General features: G+C 40.0%; 3 protein-coding genes across 5 annotated transcripts; all 3 read left to right on the top strand.

Annotated features, from left to right (window-relative positions):
• Window positions 1–2,911: 2,911 nt before the first annotated feature.
• On the top strand, window positions 2,912–6,563 carry LOC143131285 (tripartite motif-containing protein 16-like). Its single transcript, XM_076290807.1, has 6 exons — window positions 2,912–3,590; window positions 3,921–4,016; window positions 4,548–4,781; window positions 4,867–5,029; window positions 5,140–5,199; window positions 5,625–6,563. Exons 1-6 carry the CDS (start codon window positions 3,000–3,002, stop codon window positions 6,149–6,151), a joined length of 1,671 nt encoding a protein of 556 aa, XP_076146922.1. The 5' UTR covers window positions 2,912–2,999; the 3' UTR covers window positions 6,152–6,563.
• Window positions 6,564–8,938: 2,375 nt separating this feature from the next.
• On the top strand, window positions 8,939–11,671 carry LOC143131284 (E3 ubiquitin/ISG15 ligase TRIM25-like). The gene is made up of 2 exons (XM_076290805.1): window positions 8,939–9,292; window positions 11,414–11,671. The coding sequence occupies exons 1-2, from the start codon at window positions 8,945–8,947 to the stop codon at window positions 11,669–11,671; spliced, it is 606 nt and encodes a 201-aa protein (XP_076146920.1). The 5' UTR covers window positions 8,939–8,944.
• A 614-nt stretch (window positions 11,672–12,285) lies between these two features.
• On the top strand, window positions 12,286–21,458 carry LOC143131282 (E3 ubiquitin-protein ligase TRIM47-like). Of its 3 annotated transcripts, XM_076290802.1 has the most exons (6): window positions 12,289–12,980; window positions 18,455–18,550; window positions 19,764–19,997; window positions 20,068–20,227; window positions 20,315–20,374; window positions 20,555–21,458. In XM_076290802.1, exons 1-6 carry the CDS (start codon window positions 12,393–12,395, stop codon window positions 21,076–21,078), a joined length of 1,662 nt encoding a protein of 553 aa, XP_076146917.1. In that variant the 5' UTR covers window positions 12,289–12,392; the 3' UTR covers window positions 21,079–21,458. The 3 variants fall into 3 exon arrangements, with proteins under 3 accessions (XP_076146918.1, XP_076146919.1, XP_076146917.1); XM_076290804.1 differs by lacking the exon at window positions 20,068–20,227 and having other exon boundaries at window positions 12,287–12,980; window positions 20,555–20,644; XM_076290803.1 differs by lacking the exon at window positions 20,555–21,458 and having other exon boundaries at window positions 12,286–12,980; window positions 20,068–20,369.
• The last annotated feature ends 5,867 nt before the right edge of the window (window positions 21,459–27,325 follow it).

Here is a 27,325-nt window from a genome sequence, read left to right as displayed (position 1 = left end):
ACACAGTGAGGTGAAGCATACACTAATCCCGATGCAGTGAGCTGCCTGCAACAACAGCGGCACTCGGGGAGCAGTGAGGGGTTAGGTGCCTTGCTCGTGGGCACTTCAGCCGTTCCTACTGGTCGGGGTTTGAACCGGCTACCCTCCGGTTACAAGTGCAAACCGCTAACCAGTAGGCCACGGCTGCCCCCCAAAATTAAAAAGTATTAGAAATACTGCCCATCCTTGTCCAATGTTGATAACAATTCCGGTGGTATTAAATGGTTCCTAGAGTGTTGATGAGTGTACATATTGTTAATGTGGATAATACAGTGTGATTTGAATGTTAAAAGTTACAATTGGTGAATAAACTCTTTTGAGTGGTGGATAAACTGTGTTAACTTGTGTTTAGCCTCCACTACACCCCAGGTCCCAACCCTAGTGTATTGTATGCATGGCAATTACCCTGAATTACCCTGAATTCTAAGCTGCACTTAAGAATTTAGTAAGAGAGCAAATTCAGAGAGCAAAGCAGGAATCAAAAATCAGGTGTCCACACATGTCAGTCACGTATTTGTTTTGCAGGCCCAAATCAGATCAGCAATGTTCCAGCACTGTTCCAGCACCATGAATATAAACGTTGTATACTGTTGTATAATTGACTGTACAGTATGTAAAAATTGTAAATGGGAAATTTCAGTCTTTTATTTTTATACATAATAAAAAACACTCCAAACACCTGATTTTTTATTTTTGAATTTTTGTATTATGTGTTGATTGATGTGAAAAGATGATGTAAGATGGGTGTAAAACATAACAAAATGTGTAAGACTTGAAAGGGTCTGAAAACTTTCTGGTTGCATTGTTCATACCCCTTTCATCTCTGTGTGTCTGATGCTCCATCATTACCTTAGCTTAGCATAAGTCGAATTGGTTGGAATGAAATAGCATAGTTCCCAAAAGTGACAATAAACTCATCATAATTCTTTTTATATTATTCTTGTACTTGGATTAGATTATAAGGGTAGAACAAAGACAAAGTCAGGCAAATAATTATCAATATTTGTTAGTGTATACAGTGAAACAAAATTTCCAAGTAGAGAGAATAAACTAAATACAGCACTCCGTAAAAAGGGAACATTTTGGCTTCTGCAGTGGGTTGCTGTATGTCTTGGAGCTCGTTGACTGCCATTTTTACTGGCACCACTGGAGATTCACAAACCATTTCCTCATAATCCCAATGGTTGTAGCGAGCCCTGCTGGATGCTTGCGGTATTGCATATTTCCTGATCCACCACAAAGGGGTGGAGTGCTACATAGACCCTCTTATACGCCATCTTCACAAACGATTTACCATCGGTTTTGTGTAAAGCAACTGTACAAATGTATGCTGATGATTCCACATTGTATTATGCTGCAGAAACTATCAGTGAATTGGACAATGTTTTATCAGATGAGTTAAATATGTTTTTTGATTGGATAAAGCGAAATAAGTTGGTACTGAACATCTCAAAAACCAAATCAATTATCTTAGGATCGAGTCAGAAACTGTCAACCACACCAAAGATAAGTATGAACTTGTCTGGGGAACCTATAGAACAGGTAGATAAAGTAAAATTACTGGGTACAATAATAGATAGCCAGCTCTCATGGGCAGAACACATCGATAGTGAAGAAGATGGGTTGTGGTATCTCCATGGTGAGGAAATCGTGGTACAGGTGGCTAAATCAAAAGCCTGTTTGACAATTTTTCCAGAAACAGAAACATTAAAGGTGCAGTCAGTGATTGTACGTGATTTCAAACCCATAAAACGTTATTACATTAAGCAGTCACCTCCTCATAATCCGCTAGCTACCAATTCTGTGAGTAGGCCTACATTGTAAAAAAAAAAACGGTCTCTGTAGGCAGCCCAGGCTCTGAAAACTGGAAACAAAGAAAGTGGGGCGGCCTGTCCCCCAAACAAAAAAGTATGGAACCCTGGAAGGGTCATTGCAAGACATTTCCTTGTGTATATCCAGGAAACGTGAGCTCATTTTACTAAATTGTGCTCTCATTTTAATTTTTGTAAAATCAGCGCACAATTTAGTAAAACATGCATGCGATTTAGTAAATTGTGTGCACAATAGTAAAATGTGCGCACAATTTACTAAATTGAGCTGATCAGGCTGGCTACACACCTACGCTGTTAGTGCCCAGACAGGCTACACACCTGCCCTGCTGCTAGGAGCTGGGCAGCAACAGTAATCTGCCACTATACTCACTTGTTTTGGAATATTACTGACTTGGCAAAGTCTGTAAACTGAGGTGGGTTCAAGCCTGGAGCACATAACATGATGACAATACCTCAATTCACTTACTCATGCCCATCAGCTTACACCACAAAAGCATATTTGACATTCATGCATACTTATTTATCATAGTAACATGTTTCCTCTTATCTTCTGTTTATTTTTTATTCATTTCCTTTTTTTCTATATTCATTTCTAGATTAATATAGCCCACACACTGCACAGTCATTTTAAGTCATAAGACTAAGCATTCCATTACACTGTTCTTTGTATAAATGTATGTAACAAATAAAATAATTTGAATATTAATTTGATAACAACAAAGAACAGAACTGTGAATATCTGTGGACAATTTTAATTTAATACACATTCAAGCTAATTTAATGAGTACCTTTTAATTGACATTTCCTCAAAATAAGTTTGTAAACTCAGCAGAGGGAAGAATCTCTGGTCAATAAAATACAGACACCTACATCTGTCTTTCTGTCATATTTTACTTATCTGTTCTTTTCCCCCATAATGCAACACTCCACCTGATGCAGTGTTGTTCTCTTACAGTGCTCTCTGCACTGCTGCCCCTCCCACTTCCACACACACACACACACACACACACTCTCTCTCTCTCTCTCTGGAGGCCATTCCCTCTGCTCAGTGCCCTGCCTTTTCCAAAGAAACGAAAGTCAGTTCTGCCTCCAACTTGACAGTAGGAGATAAGAACAGAGTGATCCAAAATGGCAGAAGGCAGTGTTGTATTGGGCCAAGACCATTTTAGCTGTCCAATCTGTCTGGATCTACTGAAGGATCCTGTGACTATACACTGTGGGCACAGTTTCTGTATGGACTGTATCGCAGGCTGCTGGGATCAGGAAGAGCTGAAGGGAGTCTATAGCTGCCCACAGTGCAGACAGACCTTTACACCCAGACCAGTTCTGGGCAGGAACACAATGCTGGCTGAAGTGGTGGACAAACTGAAGACCATGGGACTCCAGGCTATTCCTCCTGCTCAGTGTTATGCTGGACCTGGAGATGTGGAGTGTGACGTGTGCGTTGGGAGAAAACAAAAGGCAGTCAAGTCCTGTCTGGTGTGTCTGTCCTCTTACTGTGAAACTCACCTCAGAGTTCACAATGATCTCAACCCAGGGAAGAAACACAAAGTGGTTGATGCTGCTGGTAAACTAGAAGATCTGATCTGCTCTCGTCATGATAAACTGCTGGAGGTCTTCTGCCGCACTGATCAGACATGCATATGTGTGCTGTGCGTCATGGATGAACACAGAGGACATGATACAGTTTCAGCTGCAGCCGAGCGAATTGAAAAACAGGTAAGACTACAATAAACATATTGTCCATTGAATTGCCTCTGTGTATGAAATGCACTTTAAAATGATATGTGCCATGCCTTGCATACAAGATAGTGAACTTTACTCCCTGGCTTATGATTGAAGAGGGTGTGTTTGTATTAACACTAAATACCTGCACAATATGTTACTAAAATATCTCACAATATGTGGTGAGATAGCAAACGGATTAATGTACCTCTCAAAATATGTAAAAAACTAAATACAGTGGTTTAAAAACCAACCTTTTGTGGTTACTTGTTTCTCAGAGTGCAAGTCCTCCTTGCCTATCTACTTAATGTTACCTCTTCACAGAAACAGTTGGAGGAGAGCTGCCGAAAAAACCAGCAGACAATCCAAGAGAGACATAAGCACCTGCAGCAGATGAGAGAGGCCGTTAAGTCTCTTAAGGTGAGTTCCAATCTGAAAGGTAGAGGGGCAGTCTGGAGGTTCCACGGTGTCCAGAGCAGAATGTGGGCCCAGAGAGATGGGAGTCCAGCAGGCATGCTATGTACAGTTTTGATACTTAAACTATTAAGTATAAATATAAGTATATATACTCCTTTGATCCCGTGAGGGAAATTTGGTCTCTGCATTTATCCCAATCCATGAATTAGTGAAACACACTCAGCACACAGTTAACACACTGAGGTGAAGTATACATAAATCGTGGCGCAGTGAGCTGCCTGCAACAAAAGCGGCACTCGGTTAAGTGCCTTGATCAAGGGTACTTCAGCTGTGTCTACTGGTCGGGGTTCGAACCGGCAACCCTCCAGTTACAAGTCCAAAGCGCTAACCAGTAGGCCACGGCTGACAGTGCACAATTGCTAACCAGGCCTCTAGCTTTTTCAGCCTATAGGGCTGAAAACCTTTTAAACCTTTATGCCAGTTATGAAACAGAGTGGCAAAAGAATTGAAATGTACTCTTGTATCTCCAAACAGCACTCTGCTCAGGCAGCTGTGGAGGACAGTGAGAGGATCTTTACTGAAATGATCCGCTCCATTGAGAGAAGACACTCTGAGGTGACACAGCTGATTAGAGATCAGGAGAAGGCTGAAGTGAGTCGAGCTGAAGAACTCATGGAGAAACTGGAGATGGAGATTGCTGAGCTGAAGAAGAGAGATGCTGAGCTGGAGCAGCTTTCACAAACAGAGGATCATACAAGCTTTCTCCAGGTAATCTTTCTGCAAAGATATGATAAAGAAATGACACAAAAATGTCATGTGTTTTCCTCAATAAAAGCTTGTGTTCCTTTTGCAGAGTTTTCAGTCTCTGTGTTCCTTGACTGACCCAGAGGATTCATCATCCAACCTCAGTTTCTGTTCAGATGTGTCATTTGAAGAAGTGAAGGGCAATATGTCTCAGATGAAAGATAAAGTAGAAGATGTACTTAAGCATGGAGTAGAACAGATTTCAATGAGAGGTAATGAATACACAAAGAACATTTTGTACTACTCCACCTTCGTACTGTAGGTACATTTTGTTTTATTTGAGTAAAACCAGTCTGATAACTGATCTCTTCTGTCTCTACAGCAAAAGCGATACAAATATCCTCTACCCATGAGCTCCTGACCAGACAAGACTTCTTAAAATGTAAGAATAATGCAAATTACAACTAGAAGACACTAGCAGAGCTGTTTACACATTAGGGGGAAGTAACTCAATATAAACAAAACACATTACGATCGATCGATTAACAACATAATAGTGCATTATACAGTATGTTTATTAGCAAGAAATAACACTTTACAAAATGTTGATAAAAATAATTAACACATTACTGTACTATAATACTTTCTTTAAACATAAGTAACACATTACTGAACTATTCTTAGTATAACTCATTACTCAAACAGTATGAACATAAATTATATTCAAGGTAGAACTTTTGTACCCATTTTTCAAAGTGCTATTACCAGTACATTTAGTGCACACTTTATTTTTAGGGATTGTCTTTTAATGAAAGACAAATATAATGATTATTGTCTCAATGACTGTTATATCTTTTTCCTCCTCAGACTTGTGTCAACTCAATCTAGATCCCAACACAGCAAAACCAAATCTTTTTTTGTCTGATAGTAATAAGGAAGTTACTCTTAAACAGATGAAGCAGTCATATCCTGACAATCTAGAGAGATTTGACCATTATACACAGGTGCTGTGTAAGGAGACTGTGACTGGAAGATGCTACTGGGAGGTGGAGTGGAGCCCAGAATGGGGAGGTTCTGTAGCAGTATCCTACAAAGAGATCTGCAGGAAGGGACACAACAAACAGGCCCGGTTTGGGTACAATAAGGACTCTTGGAGTTTAGACTATTTCACTAGATGCTCTTTCATACACAATGGAGAGGTGACTCAACTCAATGTTACTCCCAGCAGCATGGTTGGTGTGTATGTGGATCACAAAGCTGGAATTCTGTCTTTTTACGGCATCAGTGGCGACAAAATGACCCTCCTGCACAAAGTCCAGACCACATTCACTCAACCGCTCTATGCTGGTTTTCGTATCGGATATTATGACAGAAAAGTAAAGCTATGCCATTAGCTATGCCATTTTGTTTGGATGTCATCAGGGGTGATGAGTCTTTTCCATCCGTACTGGATAGACCCAAACATTACATCACTATGTGGCTTCATTGCAGACCCTGACTTGCCTTTGCAATCACCTGTCTGTCTGTCAAATGCACGTTGATTTGGTTCAGACATGTATTTGTTGTCAAATAAAGCAGGACTATACACATAATAAAAACATCATAATTTCAAAGGATACAAGCTCTTTCAGAATTCCGCGGCACCCCAGTTATGTTTTGGTATTTTTTGGAGATCGGCTCATGTTCATGTTTATTCATTTTTAATTACCTGATTCATTATGGTCTGTATATCATGTCTAATGCATTAATAATTTGTAATTTGTACATCTTGAAGATAGCGCACTTCATAAACCGGACTTTGTTGTAGGTGTTTAGTGTTTTAATGTATACAGTACATATCATAATCAACAAATATGTCCTGTTTGGCTTGCCATATGATAATGGGTGTAGAGGAGCAGTGGTAATGTTACTGTCTGACAATTGCTTGACCCAGGTTCAGTTCTAGCCTATTGCGAGTCCATGTCATAGATAGAGGTATCTGCTAAATACCAGTAAACTTTAACTTTCTAACACAAATGTTTTTTTTTTTTATTTTTTGTTTTTTTTTGTCCAAGCCCTAATGAAACAAACTGTGAAAAAAGATGTAGGCCATGTGTTCAGGAGACAGCCTGATCACTGGTGGTCATAATGAGATATATTGACCCTCATAAGATTTGATACTGTAGGCCTATTTCAGTAAGGACTGATTTATGTAAAGCCCTGCAGTTTCAATGTCCACATGATCACATGAGTAGTCTCACAATCAGAATGTCATTATGTTGGATAGCTTTTGTTTTTTTACATTTGTGGTTGTTTGATTTAATCAGTGACAGTTCCACCAATGGCCACTAGAGGGAAGCAACTTATTAGTGTTCACCAAAAAAGCCTTTCGGTCCTGAGGGGAAAAAATTGTATTTGGAGACCATATACTGTATGTAAGACGACAAATGTTATTGTCCCATTCAGTACTAAAATGCTGAAAATATTGAATTACTGGATGGACAGATATTAATGATCTAGTCTACCTATCCAGAACATTTCACAGACATGTCAAGTACCTCTGGAATATACACAATACTCTTAGGTATTACTACATGATAGAGGAGCTGAAAACCATGCAAGCATTTTACTCTCCTTATATAAGTGAGCTATAACAGAAATGAATCTTAAGTGTTGAATCTTATCATAGAGTTTAAAGGTGTGTATGGCAAGTCATGCTTGAAATACATTAAGTAAAATCATGAATGCTAAAAAAGTAAGTCTATTTTGCTTTATATTCTGCCAAACCATTTTTTTCTCTTTTTCTAGATTGGTTCTCCTGTCATGTTTGAATTTGCAGTGCCATCCATCTGTTAAATAGCTACAGAGAAAATTAAGTCCATCTAAATCTGGTCAGATCAGATCCAAAGCAAAATGTAAAAAGATCCATATACTGTATAAGCGTATGAACATATTTGGTTGAACAAGTGGTTAATTAATGATATTTTGTGAGCTCATCTAAAGTGAGGACTTTTTATGCCTCGCAACACATTTACAAATTGTGTAAAGGTGTAAAAGTTAAATTTGCATTTATTCATTTAGCAGACACTTTTTGGTAGGTTTGGTTTAGGTATTTTTGGCGAGTTTAGAGCTCCCTCTAGAGTTATGATGTATGTATATGTTACTCTGCTATTGTAAATAGCAAACTTCTCGCGACTTGTCCACCCTGTAAAATCGGGAAAGTAGCACTGCATCAGTGCAAGAAAGGATGTTGCCTCAGGCTCCATTTTACAGTCATTGTCAGGAGTGAGGCTGAGCGGAGACTTTGGAAAAAGAGAGGTGGTTGTTTTTTCGTCATTCACTGCGGGTCCACCCTCAAGGTCCAGCCCGTGGGGGCAGAGAAGGTTGGGGCTCCGAGCATGATGGGGCTGGCGTGGACTTGGCCTTGGGTGCCGAGTGGCGGCATGGGCGAGTCCTGTGTGTTGTGCTCACAGCTGGCTGTGCAGGTGGCCATACTGCCATAGCCACTCAGCGGGGGAACAGCAACAGGAGAGCCAGCATACCCTTCCTGTAGCTCAAAGAGCTGCTATGCCCTGCCCAAAGAAGCCCTCAGGTGAATCCAAAGCATCGAGGAGGGAGGGGGGCCTCTCTTTGTCTGGGACGTCAGACAGGGTGAGCCACAGGTGCCACAATTGCACTACAAGGAGGCCAAGACACTTCATCCAGTGGAGCATCATGGAGAGTGTGTAAGGTGTCACCAAGGCGTCAGGCTGGCTACAAACCTGCGCTGGTTAGTGACCAGGCAGGCTAGACATCTGCCTTGCTGCTAGGAGCTGGGCAGCAACAGTAATCTGCCACCATACTCACCTGTCTTAGAATATTACTGACATACACATTCAAGCTAATTTAATGAATACCTTTAAATTGATATTTCCTTAAATAAGTTCTTAAACTCAGCAGAGGGAAGAATCTCTGGTCAATCAAATACAGACACCTACATCTGTCTTTCTATGTCATATTTTACTTATCTGTTCTTTTCCCCCATAATGCAACACTCCACCTGAGGCAGTGTTGTTCTCTTGTGCTCTCTGCACTGCTGCCCCTCCCACTTCCACACACACACACTCTGGAGGCCACTCCCTCTGCTCAGTGCCCAACCTTTTCCACAGAAACGAAAGTCAGTTCTGCCTCCAACTTGACTGTAGGAGATAAGAACAGAGTGATCCAAAATGGCAGAAGCCAGTGTTGTATTGGGCCAAGACCATTTTAGCTGTCCAATCTGTCTTGAACTTCTGAAGGATCCTGTGACTATAAACTGTGGCCACAGTTTCTGTATGGACTGTATCACAGGCTGCTGGGATCAGGAAGAGCTGAAGGGAGTGTACAGCTGCCCACAGTGCAGACAGACCTTTACACCCAGACCAGTTCTGGGCAGGAACACAATGCTGGCTGAAGTGGTGGACAAACTGAAGACCATGGGACTCCAGGCTATTCCTCCTGCTCAGTGTTATGCTGGACCTGGAGATGTGGAGTGTGACGTGTGCGTTGGGAGAAAACGAAAGGCAGTGAAGTCCTGTCTGGTGTGCAGGGGCGTAGCCAGGATTATTTTATAGGGGGGGCCAGCTGGGTCCAGACTTTTTATTGGGGTGGCACTTGGGAATCAAAACTACTATTTGAAAACTACTCAAAAAGTTTTGAAGATTAGGATAGCCTATTTTAATAATGGCAATAAATTGTGCAAAGCCAACACTGATACACAGGTCAGTTTGTTGGCCACTCCAACATATTTTCCATAAATAGGTCAATGCCAATAAAAAATATTATGATAATGCACCTTACTTAATCAGTTTTATTCAAATGATGTTAACTCAAAGAACAATAATAAATACTACAAATATTGTATGTATATATTTGATCGATCTCATACTGATGGCCAAACTATATTTCTTTCTGATATCCACTCCAAGTACTTGGCTGTAAGTAACATGGCTCTGAATTAAGAAATTAACCCTTAGAACCCTAGACTGTTTTAAGGGCTTTTTCACTACCTTAGAAACATTTATCCTGGTCAATGTAAGTGCCATACACACATGCTATATATTGTTTTTTATAGTCTAGGCTACCCAGATCTGCCACTATTTCATGTATTAATACTTGCATTGATTTCATTTAGATTTTTAAATAATAAAAATACAAATAGTGTATTATAAAAATTCTTATATTTTGATGTATCTCACCACTGCAAGCTGGCACATGTGTGCATAGGGCAGACTGTTCTGAATCTGGCAATATCATTGCCATGGTGGAGGGATTCTCTGGGGCTGAGCAAATGTGAAAAATATGTGGTGTGTGCCTTATGGAAATAAATGACTTTTTTTATTTTATTTAGCCCTATGGCTACTCTATTTTTGGCCATTCTCACTACCTTTAGTTATAAGCAGTTATCCTGGTCATTGTAAGTGCCATTGACTAATGAAAAATGCCCTTTCTGCGCTCCATATCTGATCTGACCTGACTGAACCCGAGTTTGCATATTCTTTGTGTACACTCATGATGATTCTAAAACAACTTTTTACTGCATTGTCATGAACAAAGTGAAGGCAAAAAGGTGTTTCTTTGTCGAATAAATTGGGATGCAATGTGAGTCTCGAATTGGATGCCATGCAGGAATTTGCTTGGATCTCAAAACCGGATTATGAACATGCTTTGCCATAGAGAAACACATGATAGCGTTGGATTATGAACATGCTTTGCCACCACAACACACAAAAACGTGGGGTAAGTCGAGCTATATGAAGTTATTATTTTGATGTCATTTCGTCTGTTTTATAACCCAGACGGATGCACTTGGTATCAAATGATAGCTCTGTGTCTCCTCTTTCACCTAACATGCGTGCCATATCTATGCGATCACGGGTTCGCGAGTAATTCAAACGAGAGTAGCCTATAATGGGTGCGCAGGTGAACTGTAAATATGAATCAATTTTATTTAATTACATGATATTTATTTTCCGGAGTTCCGGAGCAATGTAACAAAGAATTCAGGCAAAGCAGCCTGCCTGTGCCTGACCAGCTATGGCAAGAACCACACGCAGTCAGCAAATTATGTATTTATAAAGTAGCCTAGGCTAGGCCCTATTAGCCTACCTGGAGCCATCTGGAGATATGTTCCTAATATGCTTGCATTTAACCCGAATTTTATCGAAATATTCTTGTAACAGCGTTCCCGCAGGCATCCGATTATTTTTGATCAGCCCCACACATCAATGTCAGAGCCTAGGCTACCTAACAAGGACAGCCTAACGCAGCTCACTTGGCTATGATTCGTGACACATTCTAACATCTTATTAGCATTAATGTTCCAACTCATCAACTTACCTGTTACTGAGGTAGTAGGTTAGCCTAGTCTACTGTCAAGTGTTTTTAACAGATGACTTGAATTGTCCCTCTGCTGCTGCTGCACTAGGCCTACTCACGATGTGATCAGAACCGTAGGCTACTCTTCCTGACTGGGCCAATGGTCGTAGATAGAGTGCAGTAATTGGTTCAGTCCCTGCTTTGCAAAGTGTTGTCGAAAACGGCAGCAATTCTTTTTTTTTTACTTTTCACTGAACGGAGCTGGGGGGGCCAGCAGGGTGGCCAAGCTTTGACCAGTGGTGGCCGTGGCCCCCCCTGGCCACCACGTAGCTCCGCCCCTGCTGGTGTGTCTGTCCTCTTACTGTGAAACTCACTTCAGAGTTCACAATGATCTCAATCCAGGGAAGAAACACAAAGTGGTTGATGCTGCTGGTAAACTAGAAGATCTGATCTGCTGTCGTCATGATAAACTGCTGGAGGTCTTCTGCTGCACTGATCAGACATGCATATGTGTGCTGTGCGTCATGGATGAACACAGAGGACATGATACAGTTTCAGCTGCAGCCGAGCGAATTGAAAAACAGGTAAGACTACAATAAACATATTGTCCATTGAATTGCCTCTGTGTATGAAATGCACTTTAAAATGATATGTGCCATGCCTTGCAAACCAGATAGTGAACTTTACCCCCTGCCTACTTGGATTAAGCTATACTTGAATTAATGCCTAGTCTACATGGTTTAGCCTGTATTATACCAGACTTTTTGGTAAATAAAAGAAAAAGTAAATGTTGTCATATTAGGCTAGGCTACTATTATTTGCCTTTGTGGGTTGACAAGGCAACTGACAATAGCCTACATTTTAGGAGATGCATAGCAATGACCTATTAGCAGTTACAGTAGCTCGTCATCACTTTTGTCGTCACGTTGTAGTTCGTTTGTAGTCCATGTGGCCTTTTATGTCCAACAGTTTTAATGTGAACTTGGGAATTTTCCGTTTTTGTCATTTGACAAGAGTCTTGCACTATATTTTTAAGCAAATACAGTTTTTTATTTAGGATTAGTGAGCGTAAGACTATGTTTTAACCTGTTGTGGCATCCGTGTTTGTCACACATTCCGACGGCAAAGCACATGAACACTTTGCTGTGGGAAAAACAAAGTAATCACGGGGGCGGTCCTTGTCATTCCCAGGTGCCATGAATGCAGGCCACTCCCACTTCTCAACCTTTTTTTTAAGAAAGACGAAACTGATTTCTGTATCTGACTTACATGTGTGAACAGAGAGACAGAGGACCGAAGTCACAGATATATTGATCCAAAATGGCACAGGCAAACGTTTTGTGGACCCAAGACCAGTTCAGCTGTCCGGTCTGTCTTGAACTTCTGAAAGATCCTGTGACTATTAACTGTGGTCACAGCTTCTGTAGGGACTGTATTTCAAACTGCTGGGATCAGGAAGAGGTGAAGGGAGTCTACAGCTGCCCACAGTGCAGACAGACCTTTACACCTAGGCCAGTTCTGGGCAGGAACACAATGCTGGCTGAAGTGGTGGACAAACTGAAGATCATGGGACTCCAGGCTATTCCTCCTGCTCAGTGTTATGCTGGACCTGGAGATGTGGAGTGTGACGTCTGCACTGGGAAAAAGTGCAAAGCTGTCAAATCCTGTTTGGTTTGTCTGGCCTCGTACTGTGGCACTCACCTCAAACTTCACAATGATCTCAATCCAGGAAATCACAGGGTTATTAATGCCATAAGGAAAATGCAGGATATAATCTGTTTTCATCATGATAAGTTATTGGAGGTCTTCTGCCGCACTGAGGAAAAATGTATATGTGTGCTGTGTGCTATGGATGAACACAGTGGACATAACATGGTGTCAGCATCAACAGAGCGGGCAGTGAAAGAGGTGAGACAGTGATCTTTTCTCGGTTAAAAGTGAAGGAACATTAGCTTCATACTCTTCATACATTATTTACCCAATGTCAGTACAGGTAGCCTATCCTCATACTGTAGATGCCACCAAAATAATGTAAGGAGAGTAGCTCTGTAGGCTACAGGCTGCAAATAATTTTGGCCTAAATGTTATATTCCACATGAAGCACACAAAGGTAATCATGTTGATATCAACAGCTGTGATGTTGGTGATACGTGATAGGCTTCTGCTACAGCACAGCAACAGATCAATTCAATTGAACATGAGGTGGCATCACAGATTGGGGTCTACCATAGTGCCTTATCGGTTCATCATGCAGCATGTGTTGTGACTGACTGTAACCAGCCAGTTATGCTTTGTTGCTCTGTCCTGTGTGTTATATTGATTTGGCATTGTTGTTTGGTATTAAAGGGGGACTTGGCAACTATTTCAACTTAATGAACCAGTTTAGAAATCATTTGGATCCAAATGACCTGTTCCAGTGAAAATGGTGACATTAGTGCAGGGCGATATGTAGCAAAAAAAGGTGTTTGGAACATTTCATATAGATTTTTGCAAATTATGTTTTTTCACTTCTTCAGACCCTATAGTTTGCAAAACTACCTGTTTCCAATTTTCCCCCGGACTGCACAGGTCCAAAACCCAAGATGGCGGATATATCACCAAAAATGGCAAATAATCGCCTTTTTAAACATTTTAAATGGATATATGTTAGGTTTTATCATTATATACATACATTTTCTAATAAAATTGAATGACTTAGGTAATAAATATGACCATGGGTGACATGAGATGTCATGATTATCAACCAGTGATGGGTGTAACCACCATTATGCTATTTATTGGCATACCCAGAAAAACACATTGACTGATTTAAAAGTTTCCTTCACATAACCTAATAATCATTTGAATTAAAGTAATGTTCTGCACTCACCCCAATAGATTAGAGTAGATTAGATTCAACTTTATTGTCATTGCAGAGTACAAGTATGAAGACAACGAAATGTGGTTTGTGTCTAACCAGAAGTGCAAAAATGGAGAAAAGTGCAATGTGATATACAAAGTATAGACAGGTGGTGCATAGACAGGTCAAGAAATATAGTGCAGTGTAGTATACAGTTGATTTATATAAAGTAGAGAGGTTTAGAGTAATATAAATATGTGCAGTGTATTAGCAGTTACCTTATAAGAGCAGAATAAATATGGCTATGTCTTGTGAACAATGTATGAACAACATACATTGGGGGGGGGGGTCTGCCTCCTTGTTGTCCCTGTCAAGGTTGCCATGGTCGTGGACATCTCAACAGGCACAGGCAAGGAGACATTGGACAGGGGTGGGTGGGGGGGGGGCTTAGTTGGTTGGTTGTCACTGGGATGGAGAGCTAGACTTCAGCTGCAGGAAAGAAGCTTCCTCTGAACCTGCTGTGCGCCTTATGCAAGCATCGCTTGCCCTGGATGGCCTCAATGGAGGGGAGTGAGGAATGCGTTGGGCAGTTTTCACCACCCTCTGCAGTGCTTTTCGGTTGTGGGCAGAGCAGTTGCCATACCAAACTGTGACACAGTTGGTAAGGATACGCTTGATGGTGCAGGGGTAGAAGTTCACCAGGATCTGAGGAGGCCGGTGGACCTTCTTTAGCCTCCTCAGATAGAAGAGATGCTGGTAAGCCTTCTTGATCAGGGTAGAGGTGTTGAGGGTCCAAGAGATGTGGACACCCAGAAATCTGAAGCTGGTGATACACTCCACTTCAGTCCCATTGATGAGAATGGGTGTGTGTGCTAGCTTTAGACTTCCTGAAGTCCACAATGAGCTCTTTGGTCTTCAATAATTCTGTTAACAGGACTTGCAGGAAATTGTGGGAACATATGAATTTGTTGATTATATATAATGCTGCCCACTAAGGCTAAGTCTGCCTTCATCCATGAATTGTGACTGGTTTCAGAAACAGCATCCTCTGAACAATCTACAGAGAGTAGCTCAGTGCAATTAACACACATATTGGATAGCATCTTAATAGATGGCATGGCTGTTGTGCAGGAGATGGTGTTCAGGAAAAGTGACATAAACTGTTGCCAAGATCTGGCAGAATGCTTCTTTGAAAATGTTGAAAGTAAGGCACAAGGCTACAATTATATATACTTATTATTTAACAACTATACCATCACAAACTCCATGAAAGACAGGACGAGACAGGTACATACAATGGGAAAAGCACATGATAAGGGATACAAAATACAAGACTCTACACCAATCAAAGACTTTAAAGCTTTCCTGGGATCGAAGGAAACCAAAGCCAACCTCATCCTCTACCTTGGTCATAAAGCTGTTGAACTATGTAAACTGCCAGTCACAGTTCACACACACAAAGGTGGCAGTAGCAGTAAGTCATTTTGGCAAAACCCCATATATCTACATGTCACACAGATGTCTTGGTGCTTGCCCTTCGCAGGGTACCAGACATCAACAAAGACAGTCTCATTATCATGGGCACTGGAGAACGTCGACAAAAGATACAGCCTAGAAATCTTGACGCACCCTAGCGGCAGCAAATGTAATTTGCAGTCAGGGTAGTCTAGCAACTCTCTGTTGGCTTGTGAGGTGGAAAAACCAAACTTCGCTCAGGGCAATCACATCGTGTATAGAGACGGTGGACCTATCGGGTATCCTATTGTATCCTATCCTATCAGGAAATTGAAAGTCAACCGTTTGTCCCGCCATTTACCGTTTATCTCGTGGGAAAGGAAAGGTTTCTGTTTCAAGTCAATCAAGTCATGATGGTGTCATTAACACACTTTGTAGGCTTGTAGTAGGTCCTCATCCATCTCCAGACGTGTTAGCTGGATGTGAGAAATGTGTCACGTTTGAGGATGTGTCAGCTCCTCAAAACATGGTTTTCAAACAGCTAAAGCCCTTCGGTGGAACATGTTTAAAACTCTAAAACCCAACCAGGGAGTGGAAAAACTCGGAACAGGGAAATCCCATCCCTATGATTGCCTTACCATCGCCTATTGCTGTCCCCATGCTCGGATTTCTGCCCGTGCAGCCTAGCGACCCACTATTTGCCCGATGACAACTCCTAATTCCTATGGACAATTCATCCCCTACACTGGACTATTTGAACTTAACACTAAATAGGATTCATGCATTATCATACTGGTTATGTAACCATCCAACCACTTTGTAACATATACCTCAGGTGGCTCTAAATACCATGTTCTATTCTCTGTATATAGACCTTACTGTCCTGTAACTGACCCCAGGCCGGGTCAGGCCCTTGAGTCGTGGATCTGCTTGAGGTTTCATCCTATATGTTTCTCCCATTCTTGGGAGTTTTTCCTCGCCCCTATTACTCATGGGCACTCTGTAAAGCTCCATGAGACATGTGTAATGTGTTGATGCTCTATAACTGAAATTAAATTGAAATTCTGAGAGCACACAAGCAAGCAAATGTTTGGGCACAAGATACAGTGCCTGCTCCAAAGATTCTTGACTCACTATCACTGGGATGGAGACAAATTGTTGATGGGCAATGGGCTCCTGTTCTGTCAAAACTTCCACCAGCACCGCAGTATAAGGTGTTCATGCAAGAGTAACAATTTACCATTCACGCAACTTTGCAGGTGTGAAGGCTCTGAGGAGATGTACACCAATATTAACAGTGACAGTGGTGAGGATAAATACTTGAGTGACAATGACAATGTTTTGTTGAACTCTTCAATAATGAAACTTTTGAAAATAGTCTGTATCTCACTTGTCTACCTTATTAGGTGTATATTTATCAAAAAGTTGACCACTTTAAGCCTTTATATTATTTTTCCGAATATATTGTCCGCCATCTTGAATTTTGGCACGGAAAAGGAAGAAAAAAATTGGAAACAGGTTGTTTTGTATTCAATGGGGTCCTAGCAAGTAAAAAAATACCAATTGCAAAAATCTATATGAATCGTTCCTAAAATAACACAATTCCCCATACTACATAGCGTTTCCCCTAGCATTTCCAGGCGGAAAACCAACCTTGCAACTTTGGGACTACAGTCCCGGTAAGGGAAGTGAGAAACAAGAAACTCGTTTTAAATTGTGTTTCTTATCTTCTAACATCCACATTGTTCTGCCAAATTTATGCTAACCCTTTCCCTAGCTTGTAAACAAATCCATGTACTTTATCATTACCTTTTTCAGTTTGAAATAGCATAATGCACAACTTCTCCAGCAGAGGGGGAAATATAGCTAAGCCTGCCAAGTTTCCCATTGGGTCATTCCATGTCAATTCAACCAGGGCCCACGCACTTAGATCTCAAAAAAATCTGAAAAAAATACCAGGCGTACCTATGTTACCCAGGAGACACACTGTACAATTACTTTTATGTAATTTCAATACTTTCCAAGTTACAGACAGTTTTATGGGGGAAGGGGGGTGTCGATTTGGTTCGGCCTGTGTTTCAAAGTTCACAAGCCCACACCTCAAGAATTAAACCATGTAGGAGGCTCACATTTTCCATGCTGTTACATAAATAGGTATAGTATGTAGCAAAATCATCACGTTTGATTTGGATGATCCTGCTTGGTCAAAGCTGTCCCTCAATGTTGATCAACATTTTATTGGAGTTATGGCTGGGCTCTGTTGAGGCCTTCAGAAGACATATTTGTACTCAGCATACAAATATGCTTTTCCCCTTATTGAGATAAGTAGAAACACTCTCAAAAAACAATAAACAGAAAGGAAACTCTTATCAGTGTTTGAACAGCAGACCTCACAAATCTGAAAAATCATTTTGGATCTCATTTTCAGAGCACCCTAAAATAAGATAATACACACATTTGGTGTCCAATGTTTTAAAACTTTAATCTTGTGCCAGGACAATTATTTTTGAGTCATGTGTCAAATCAGACAAAATCCAGGAAAATGGTTGCAGCACCGACTCCGATTTTCCTTAAAGTTTGTCTGCACAATGTTTAGGTTCCATAACAAAAACCTACAATTTTTCTCTTTTTTTTCAATTCTATTGTTTTCAGTCTTTTTGCCCTTGATTGTTTACACTCTGTAAAATGCCTTATCTTGGAGGCCATGTTTGGACATTCATATGTTAAAAAGTATTATTCCTAGCCTGACCAAACTTTGTAGAATGGAAGACAAATATGTTCTTAGTATGATTAAATCATTAAAAGTTTGTACCACAGTCTCATTGGTTTTATAGAAGTTCCTAGTTTTAGAAAAATAACATGCAAAAAAAGTGATATTGAGGTCTCATATGTAGTATATGGACATTTAGTGTGTAAAGTACCAGTATTGTCCCATTCAAAGAATAAATGCATGTACCCAAAACACCTGCAACTGCATGCATTTATTCTGTGAATGGGACTTGGTACAATATTGGTACTTTACATATTAGCAACAATCTTATCTGATTTGACACAGAATGACCCTTTTGTTTTCAACCTTTTATTTTAGAAACAGATACCAGAGGCACAGAGGAAATCCCAACAAATCATACTGGCAAAAGAGGGGGAGTTCCTGAAGCTGAGATCAGTCCTGAAGAATATCAAGGTCAGTATAAGAGAACACATTAAGTCAACAATTGCTTCTATTTTGTAAATGTACAAAATTACTGAAATTAAGTAGCCTGGAAGCCAGCCGAACTTAGCCCCGCCCATAAAAATTGAGGTCGGGAAGTTCTGTCTGGACTTTCTCCGTTGTGGAGCAACTATGCCCGAACCAGAGCGGTTCGGTCCAGAAGAACTCCTGAACAGTTTTGTTCAGCGCTGAAAATGCAACTGTGTTTGACAGAGGACAAAATATTAGCTTTCAGTATGGTATGATGTCTTTGTAAATGACGTTTAATTACAAAGTATTTCATTCATCCCAGTTCTCCCTAACAAAAATGCTGTTGCTAGAAGGTAGACATTTAGATTTTGCCATCGCGTCTGTTGTAGAAGATATTGACAGTACAATAACTTAAAAAAATCAACCAGAAAACAATGTTAAGGCAATTGTGGAGAAGAAGGATGGTTCGGGTAGCCTGATGAGCCAGACCCACATCCAAATGTTGGGTCTGGGGACATACCATTGGCAGGGCTCAACCTGAGGGCGGGATGAACGGTTGTCTTTCAAATTCCCTCTGCACACAATAGGATAGGGCTACAACCCATGAGTCCCATGCAAACTCTGACTAGGCTAAAAATTAAGTATAAAAGCACATCATTTATTTATTTTAGGGTTGTCAATCGATACTCTGTGATTAATTCATCTAAATTAATCGCATATATAATTTTTTCTGTGAAAGTATTTTAAATATTTAAATTCAAATGAATCATTGAATAATCAGCATAAGTGACATTACATTACATCAGGCCATTTTTTAGTATATGTAAGTATATGTTCCAATCAATGATCCAGGCAGCAAGTTTTCTTCTTTCTCCTTCTTTTTACAGTCTAATTTTTACTGACTAGAATGGCTCGGGGTCAAAGGTCATACGGAATCGATTAATCTGCACTAATTTTTTTAATCAGTTATTTTTTCTCAAATTAATTAATCGAAATTAATCAGTTATTTTGACAGCCCTAAATTTTATTTAGCTAGTTAGTTAGTAGCCTCAATTGTAGAATTTCAGAAACCTCAATGTGCTATGACATGTGCAGGCAAAATGTATTTACTTTCAAATGTATTTTGTCATTGTCTGAAATTCTGTTTTTTTTTATCTATTAATAATATTTTCATTTCTAAAATACCTTAACTCTTCTTTCCTGTGTTTCTTGTAAGACTTCTGCACAGGCAGCAGTAGACGATTGTGAGACGACCTTTAGAGAAATGATCAGTGCAATTGAGAGAAGACGCTTTGAACTAATAAAACTGATCAGAGATCAGGAGAGGGCTGAGGTGATTCGAGGTGAAGAACTCTTGGAGCAACTGGATCAGGAGATTGCAGGGCTGAAGAAGAGAGATGCTGAGCTGGAACAACTTCCACACACAGACAATCACATCCATTTTCTGCAGGTACGGTCAGTGACAAAGTTGATTTATCCAGAAATGTCCTTAGATGATAACCTTGTGTATTTTCCTTCAGAGTTTCCTATCACTACGGGCCAACACCAATTCTGAGGTTTCGTCCAGACCAACTGTGCTTCTGAATATGTCCTTTCAAGAAGTGAAGGACAGTGTCTCTGAATTAAAGAAAAGATTTGTGAATTTACTTCAGAAAGATTTAGCATCACTGTCCAAACATGGTATTGTACTACTTTTGCTATTTGACATTAACAAAAAGTACTACTTGAAGGCTTAAAAATGCTTATTTGGCCTTTTGTCTTCTATAGTTAGAGATGTAAAGATTTTCCTACCCAATGAGCCCAAGACCAGGGAAGAATTCTTAAAATGTAAGATACACACACACACACACACACACACACACACACACACACACACACACACACACACACACATATACGTACATGTATTCACTGCTCATATTCTTTCGCATCATGTGACGTGACACATGGTTATTCCTTATGTTAGTGAAAGGTCTGTTGTTTTCTCACTGTTTTCATCTGTTCTAGATTCCAGTCACTTCACAATGGATTCCAACACAAGTCATCCATCACTTATTCTAGAAAACAACAACAGAGTGGTTTCAAGAAACCTGTCACTACAGACATATCCAGACCATGCTGAGAGATTTAACAGCTGGCAACAAGTGCTGTGCAAAGAAACTGTTAGTGAACGTAGCTACTGGGAGGTTGAGTGGTCAGGACAAAGTGTAAATATTGCCGTTTCTTACAAAGACATTGACAGGAAAGGATGGGGTGACGAGACCTTATTTGGTTGCAATGACCAGTCTTGGTGTTTAAGCTGCTCGGCCTCTAATTACTTCTTCAGATACAATGGTGAGGAAACTATACTGCCATCAACTCCCGGTTCCTCCAGGATAGGGGTGTTTTTGGATTACAAAGCGGGGGTTCTGTCCTTCTACGCTGTCTCTGACATAATGACCCTTCTGCACACAGTTCAGGCTACATTTTCTAAGCCCATCTACCCTGGCTTTTGGCTGGACACTGAATCAAAAGTGACATTTTGCAAATAAATGTCTTTACGTGGAGATTGGTGTTCCTTTGACTAAGCTAATGATCAGCCCAATTTGCACAATGCCAGACTGGTGAGTTGCATGGAGAGAGCATATCGCACCCATTCCGGATCATCTTCTGATACTAGTGGACCACTTGTCATAGACCACAAGTATTGTTAAGTGTGTTTTATTTTGTTTGTTTTTTGATATAATGATAAAATAAGTGACTGGTGGATTTAATATTTTGATGATTTGATTGTAACATTGATGTGAATGCATGAGTGATTTTCGTATTTCTCAGCGGAATGTTTTAGGCAATTTCAAACGGTTAATTATGTTGTGAACCTATGTAACCTGCGTGCAATTTTGTGGTAATAAATGTAATGATTTGAACTCGATTGCTTAACCTGTATTATTCAAAAGGGGTTTCCAAAACAGTGCACACACAAACACACACACACACTATGTTGTTGGGTTTACATAAATACAACCCTAAATAAAAAGTTGGGACATTGTGTAAAATGGGAATTAAACAGAATGTGATGAATCCATATTTAGCTGCAAAAAGGACATAGACAACATCAAATGTTGGAAAATTTACAAATTTCATGCCAGCAACACGTCTCTGGTCAGTGAAATAGTACAGGGATTTAACCAACATTTGAAGCTGTAGTTGGGAACTTCTCTGAAAATAACTTTTCTTAGTTACTGAAACTGTTATGGTACAAATAACAATTGATCATTTATTAAGCTTTTGTCACTTATTAGTTAATGGTTTGTTCATCATTAGTAATTTATTGTTCATACACAATGTGTCATCAGTTTATTTGTTTATTGTTTATTTGTTTAGCACAAATTTGTACATCTGTGCAAGGCAGGAACGAAGCCTAGAGGCTTGTACAGAGTTCCACGCCTATTGCCAAGTCATGTTAACATATTGACATATTGACATGCAGGCTAAACATATAAATAATCTGTTTTATCCACAATAAGGAAGCATCAAAAGCAAATTGATTAGGATCAAAGCAAAAAATAGGAAGAAAAAGACATTCTGTCTATAATGGATGTAAAGCAGGAAAAAAAGAATCATAGAAAGAAAGTTTCAGGTAGACAATAGATGGTTTTTCAACTGTCTTTTAGTCAGTAAATCATGTGTCCCTTTTCTGGTTTGTTTTGGATGAGCTAGAGTGGTGGACACCGACATTTTGATTATGGGTCCTGTCTCGACTTTTCTGACTAGTTTTCAATCGCCTTTGACTACTTCAGAGTGGCAGCCTACGGGCATGCACAAACATGTCCTTAAAACAACCCTTAATGTTCGTTTTCAATAATTTATAAACATATTTTAGATATAGGCGTATTTACTATGAACAAACCATTCATACAGTAACTGTGTACAAATGCTTTACTAATGAGAAATAATGTATGAGCAATACAAATGATAAACAAACCATGTACTTATAGTTTACAAATGATGAATTGTGTACAGTTATTATAAAGTGTTACCCAATTGTTCTGTTCAAATTACAATGTTTGAGAATAAGCCATTTTGTAGCACCTGGCTGTCCCTCAAAGCTGCGGTAATTGATGCTGGACGTGAGTTGAGTGCCTCTACCCATAAGGGGTGCTCATGCTCAAGTTCAAGCTGGTATTACCTGATAGCTTAGGGCTGATTCACTATAACTTTATAACTTTCATTAGTAGAGTTCTGCTTAATAAACAGTTCCATCAATGGCCACAAGAGGGAGCCAACTTCTCACCTGGCAAAATATACTTGTGTGTCCTCAAGTCAAAACATTTATTCAGACTGTGAGTTATGAATAGCTGTATCAAGTGTAGTAGTCAAAGCATGTTTATATGTAAAATTCTTCAGACTGAAGATGTACAATGATGCCTTCTTCAGAATTAAGGTACAGTAAACATCAAACATGAGCCCACAACTTTTCAGGCTACTGGCCCAGCTCCTTATAATCACTACACTACGCTACACTGATTATAGCCCGAGGGCCAGAGGGGGCTAGAATGCATATGTCTTAATTTGTGTTAATATCAAATTTAGATGATAGGCTTGTGAAATATATATTTTAGGTGGTTGAGTTACCTTTCCCTTACTGGTAAAGGACAAAATGTATCAGCTAGAGGTTTTGTAAAATGTGAATTAAAAAAGAATGCTCTGATTTACAAATTATGTTTAATTGAGAATAGTTAAAAGACAACATATCATTGCCATCATGACAGCAAAAAGTTGGGACAAGGGCATTTTTTACCACTGTGTTGCTTCACCTCACTTCATTTAACATCATTCTCTAAATGTTTAAGATCTTAGGAGACCAGTTCATAGAGTTTTGATAATAAAATGTAGACCCATTCCATAGAATTTCAGCTGCTCAACACTCTGGGATCTTCTTAATCATGTTTTTCATTCCATCATATATCCAATTTGACAGGTCTGGACCACAGACAGTCTATTTTAGCACTGACTCTTCATCTATGAGAAATGAGAAATGTTTTCATGTGCAGAATTAATTTTGGCAATGTTTTCCTGACATATTCAAGGTCTTCCCTGAAAAGACATTGTCTGGATGACAGTACATTTTGCTCAAAATCTGTGTACATTATTCATAAATGATTGTGCTTACCAGATGTGCAAACTGCCCATACCATAGGCACTAATGCACCTCCAGACCATCATGGATGCTGGGTTTTGAACTGAGCACTATAACAAGTTGCAGTTGGACACGTTGGTTGTTGAAGTCCCTCTTCTCTTTAGCCCAGACGCATGATTTCCAAAAAAGAATTGCAAATGTTGATTGGTCTAACCACAGGACCCTTTTCCACTTTATATATCAGTCCATTTTAAATGAGCTCAGGCCTCAGGCTCAGATAAGATGGTAGAATTTCTGTATTATGTCTAGATAAAATATCTGCTTCTCTTTGCATGGTAGAGCTTACACTAGAATTTGTGAATGGGGCATTAAATTGTGCTGATAGACAAAGTTTTAAGGTTATTAGAAGTTTTCCTAAGGCCATACAATGATTTTTTTATGACCTATTAATTTTGTACAACTTCATACAGCCCTATAAAGGCTAAAGTTACCTTTATGGTTATGGTTATGGTTATGGATTTACCAGACGTAAATACATAAATACAAAACAACATAATATTTAAAATTGAACTTTAGTTTTGTTCTAGCATACCGTTCATGTATGCTTTAAACAGCTGTAATGCTAGCCTAACGTTTTGACAAGCTTGCGGCTTGCCCATTTGAAATAATTCCTATAGCTTTGCTGTCTCCACCCTTTCTGTTTTCGTTGTTTTAAAAAAAACATGTTATATCCATGATGAGTATTGAGTTAGTGAATTAGCTTATAACATTGTGTGCTGATAACCAGCATAGATAGTAAAAGAAAACAACAAATAGCCTATACGACTTCTGTAGCGTGCGTGGGTATTCTCACTCCTGCTCAAACAAAAGGTGCGCGCATGCATATAGTTCTGCATTAAGTTGATTTTGATAACGTGTATACAAACTTTACTTTACAGAAAATTGTAAATAGCCTACTGTCATGCAGTTAATTGGATAGGCCTACTGTGCAGAGTTGGGAAGTTAGGCCAATTTGATGTGAACACACACACAGGGAAAATTCTCTCTTGTTGAGTAGCCTGATGGTAAGCACAGTACGTACAGCCCTATACTTGCAGGAGTCTTCAAAGTGGGCAAAGAAGGTGTTTAGCTGGTCTGGGAGAGAGGGGTCAGTTGAGGTGTGGTTACTGTTGCTCTGTTTGTAGCCATTAATGTTCCTTACACACCACATTACTAGGCAACATACTTTCCAAGCAAGAAATTATACTGTATGGAACAGAATATTGTACTCTATGGAAATGTATGGAGATCTACTTTCTAGTGATAATGGTCTCTGAGTCAGATACACATTGGGCAGCAATGTCCAAATCCATCTGTGATGACCAATTAGCTGAATCAGACAAAAAGTGCATAGGTTTAGAAATACAGACTGCACCTATAATTACAATGAACACACCAATGTCCACCAATGTGCAGCAGGTCCTAGGCCACTTCGAAGGACTGAACCCAGGGAAGGAAAGCAGGGGCAGAGCACAAGATCCTGGGCCCCTGCATAGGCTGTCCTGAGGGGCCCCATGTTATGAAATTTAATTAGGAAATTAAAATATCGAGTTAAAATAAAATATATTCCAGACTTTTCAAGGGCCCTCTCTCTCCTTGGGCCCCTATAATCAGTTTTACCCCCAGTCCGACGGCCCTGAAGGATCGGAGCACACAAATCATTTTAACAAGCTTTAATGGTGCTAGTGACTATATGGTCTTCATCAGAGTCAAACCACCAATGTGTTATTTCATAAATATTTAGATTGAATCATGGTAAAAGCCACAGAGCTCCCTTTTAGACAAACCTCTCCAACTGTTATGACACAGCAGGGGTTTGACTTAATTGGGGGCCAAGGCAGCGAAGCCCCTTTGTGTATACCTTTTCTTATGCATTATCTTCCTTCCGCCATGGGAGTCTATGGCAGCCCATAGAACCGTCTGGTAAAAAGTTGTGAAATTTGGCACACTGATTGGGGACAGTCCCATAATTAATTTCAACAAGTTTCATGTCAGCATCTCGAGCGCTGTAGCACCACCCGATCAGGTATCGTTGGAATCCTTGGACCAAGCTGAGTTCAATGCATGCCGTGTAACGCGCAACGCATGCCCTGGTCAATTTCCACCATCATGGATTTTCCACCATTTTTGATTTTGTCAAAAGTGAAACTAAATTTTAACAGATCACAAATTCTGTCCCGTTCGACACCAAACTTGACACACATAATCTTCAGACAATGCCTCACACATGTTGTGTTTTTTGTCTTCAAATCTAAAACCGTTCACTTGTAACAGCCAATCGAAATTAGCGGCAAAGGCGTCAAACAGGAAGTGAGCTAATTTCTCAGCAACCCTTTCATGTATAAAAACCAAACTAAGCACATGGACTCATTACCCCATGGGGAAGACACTCAAGAAATGTGATGACCTTTGACCTCTAGGAGATGCTGCAATGAGCAAAAATACATTTTGGCCTCTAGCTGTTGATTTGTTTAGAATTTAAACTTACTGGTGGTGATACTGCGGGAGATCCTTAGACCAATACAGGCCAACTTGTGACATCAACGTAATTGATTCGGCCACCTATTGGATTTAATCAAAAACACTAAAAAGTTTTCACAGGTCACACATTTCATCTGATCTTCACCTAAATTGGCAGACATATCTTCAGACCATGCCTCACAAAAGTGGTGCTTTTTGTAGCCATATATAAAACCATTCGCCCGTAACAGCCAATCGAAAATGGCGGCGAAGCTGCCAAACAGGAAGAGAGCTCATATCTCAGCAACCTTTTCATGATCATAACCAAACTTGAAACATGGACTCATGACTCCATTAGGAGGAGATTTTGGCTTGTACCTGTTGATGTATTTGGAATTAAAACTTACTAGGGATGTCTGTCAGGGGCGTCACTAGACCTTATTCACTGGGGCACGTGCCTTAGTAAAAGTATCCAGTGCCCCAGTAAAATTCTAGCGCTGCTCTCGCTGGAAACGGCATTCATGAGCGCATCTCCGTGCGTGCTTTAGTCATGACTCGAGCCTGTCACTTACCAGCCAATAAAAATAAAAAAGGAAAAAAAGAAAGGGGCCATAATAGCCAATCAGAAAATAGCACCTCTGTAGCTGGGTAAGATTGAACGCAACAACCAATGAAAATCGTTCACATGATTCTTCCGAGTGTTTCGTTGTATTGTGGAAACTGCTGGAGCTCATCACATCACTTTGAGCGCAGAATAAGTCGTCCCCTGTTTTAATATTACAACAAATTCACAGCTTGTTTGACAGAAAAAATGACAAGTTGATCGCTGTTAGAGAATGTTGCCCACATAATTAGCATCTGTTTTTCAATGCTTAGCGTCATTGTAGCCTAAATTTAGCAACAGTTTACCAGCTTGTGCTCTCTCCGTCACACACACACTCACACCATGCGTAGGCTGCATGCACACATGCGGATAATTAATAATGATTTACGTATACTATAGAGAGTCCTGTAAAAGTAGCGTATACTGTTTGTGAAGCTGTCCTACTGTAAAACTAAACATAGCCTTCTGATAAACTATTCAGAGATGGACATTAGAAAATTCTTCCTGAACAGAGGCAGAGGGAGAGGAACAGTGAGGAGGATGAGGGAGGTATGAT

This window comes from Alosa pseudoharengus, unplaced genomic scaffold, assembly GCF_046254945.1.
Source record: "Alosa pseudoharengus isolate Yale_2024_CS ecotype anadromous, Long Island Sound unplaced genomic scaffold, YU_APseudo_1.1 YU_APseudo_1.1_scf_18, whole genome shotgun sequence".
NCBI classification, from domain to species: domain Eukaryota; kingdom Metazoa; phylum Chordata; class Actinopteri; order Clupeiformes; family Clupeidae; genus Alosa; species Alosa pseudoharengus.
The sequence above is the reverse complement of the archived record's forward strand: the minus strand, read 5'-3'. Positions and strand labels throughout refer to the sequence as shown.